At 62.9% G+C, this 1,828-nt stretch overlaps 1 protein-coding gene across 1 annotated transcript in view; it reads left to right on the top strand.

The window, feature by feature from the left end:
- The first annotated feature begins 533 nt into the window (after positions 1-533).
- Positions 534-1,828, top strand: part of FOXE1 (forkhead box E1) — a 3,840-nt gene continuing 2,545 nt past the window's right edge. Inside the window, exons 1-4 of the mRNA XM_010847110.1 lie at positions 534-568; positions 866-1,342; positions 1,430-1,583; positions 1,640-1,812. Of these exons, the coding sequence (XP_010845412.1) occupies positions 534-568; positions 866-1,342; positions 1,430-1,583; positions 1,640-1,812 (839 nt within the window). The remainder of the gene's footprint in view (positions 569-865; positions 1,343-1,429; positions 1,584-1,639; positions 1,813-1,828) is intronic.

Here is a 1,828-nt window from a genome sequence, read left to right as displayed (position 1 = left end):
GGGTGGGAAGGGACTGGCCCAAGGTCTCCCTGCAAAAGATCATAAAAAGAATACAGATCTGCGGGACCACCGACGCAGGAAATCTTGGGTGAGGCCGAGCTCGGTCTTGGGGAGTGGCAGAAAACGAACTCAGAAACCAGACACCCTGGAAGCAAACAGGTCCCCCGTGCCAGCCCCTTTCCAAGGAGACGCGCCGGCGGACGGCCACAGCTCCCCCTCCCCCGGCCCCCACTTCTCTCAGCCCTCCGCCCCGCTTCGGGATGGAGCGGCTCGGCTGCTTGGAGCCTTCTTGGCCTGAGCGAACTGGAGGAGATCACCACGAGAGGGCAGAAGCCCAGCCTTCATCCTCTTTAAACTGTGCTTCACTCCCCATCATATAGAGAGGGGTCCCGAGCCACCCAAAGATAAATGATTGGAGGTGGGGGTAGTGCGGTGTTTCCCTAAATATCAGCAATGGAAGGACATGAGATACAAAACCTCGGTACAGTCGAGGAGCCTAGCACCCAAAGAGGGAAAGTGGCTGCCTCTGGCACATGGCGAGGAAACGCACTAACACAGACGTAGGCAGGTGTGAGGTGGCTAATCCGCGAAGTCGCGGTGCAACTGTAGCAACTTACATCCTCTATAAGACCTAGGAATTCTGTCTGAAAGACGAGGGACTGGATGGAGAATGGCCAGGGAAGCCTTGACTTAGGGTTTGAGAATCATCCCAAAGACCTTGGGAGCCAATCACTTGGGACTTTTTCTCCCTTCCTCGCCCCCACCCACAAGAACCAAGAGCCCCCTCAGTCAATTCTCACCCTCTCCAGCCAAAAAAGTGAAGCGAGCCCTTCCTTTCACCTGTGGGTCCCAGCCTTCTATACAGGCTGGTAAAGTCCGGAAGCGCCGAGTTTGCGCGCCGACAGTCCCTGCCTCTCTCGGCCTCTTTCTCCCCGTCGGTGCGCAGAGAGAACCGGCCGGGGAGATCTCCAAGCGCCTTCGGCGCTCCGATCGTGTGGTTCCCGCCGCGCCGCCACAGCTGCTCCTACCTGGGGAGGTGCGCCGGGGCCCAGGGGGCGGGTAGTCGGGGGGTAGGGGGCGGGCGGGGAACCGGCACCGCCCCGAGCTTCCCGGCGCCTTTAAGGAGGAGAAACCCGCGGAGGGAGGAGCCGGTCCGGGTGTGTGCAGGGGAGCGCCTCGCCAGAAGTATTGGCGGCTGGAGGCCAACCCTTCGGAGAGGAACAGTGGCCGGCCACCGCGCCTGGCCCGCGCCGCGACCTCGCTACCGTCGCCTCGACTCCTTGCCCTCCGCGCTTTCAGCGGCTGCGGCCTCAGGGACGCGGCCTAGGCCGCCCCCAACACAGTGCCCACGCCTGCACTAACTGCTACCGTTTCAGGCCTTTGGGCCCGCAACCTCCTCTGCACTCGCGACCTCGACGGTTATCCTCAGAATCAGCGGGAAGCCCAGAACTGATGCCAGCGCCTCAGCCCCAGGACCAATTCCAGACCCGTTGACCGCCTGGCACCAGCGCGCAAAGGACCCTTCAGTCCTAGACAGGAGTCTAGTTTCAGTACCAGCGTCGCTGCCGGCGCCTGGCTTCGAGGTCCAGAACACGAGCAGAGCCGTCGGTAGGCGGGACACTTGAACCTCTGTCTGCAGACCGCCAGTCCGGAAACCGCGGGCGCCAAGCCTCCTGCGAGCCCCTGCCAGGGAAGCTCCCGGTGCCAGCTGCGAGGACCCTCTCAGCTCTTTGCAAAGGGAACCAGCGTTGGTCCCCGCGACCCAGTGTCCCGGGCCCCGCAGCTCCCAAAGCCGCCGCCCGATCCTCGAAGGCAGCGGGGACGCCTC

The sequence above is a fragment of the Bison bison genome, unplaced genomic scaffold (genome assembly GCF_000754665.1).
Source record: "Bison bison bison isolate TAMUID 2011002044 unplaced genomic scaffold, Bison_UMD1.0 scf7180017864243, whole genome shotgun sequence".
Lineage (NCBI taxonomy): Eukaryota > Metazoa > Chordata > Mammalia > Artiodactyla > Bovidae > Bison > Bison bison.
Note: the sequence above shows the minus strand (reverse complement) of the source record. Positions and strands in the feature narration are given on the sequence as shown.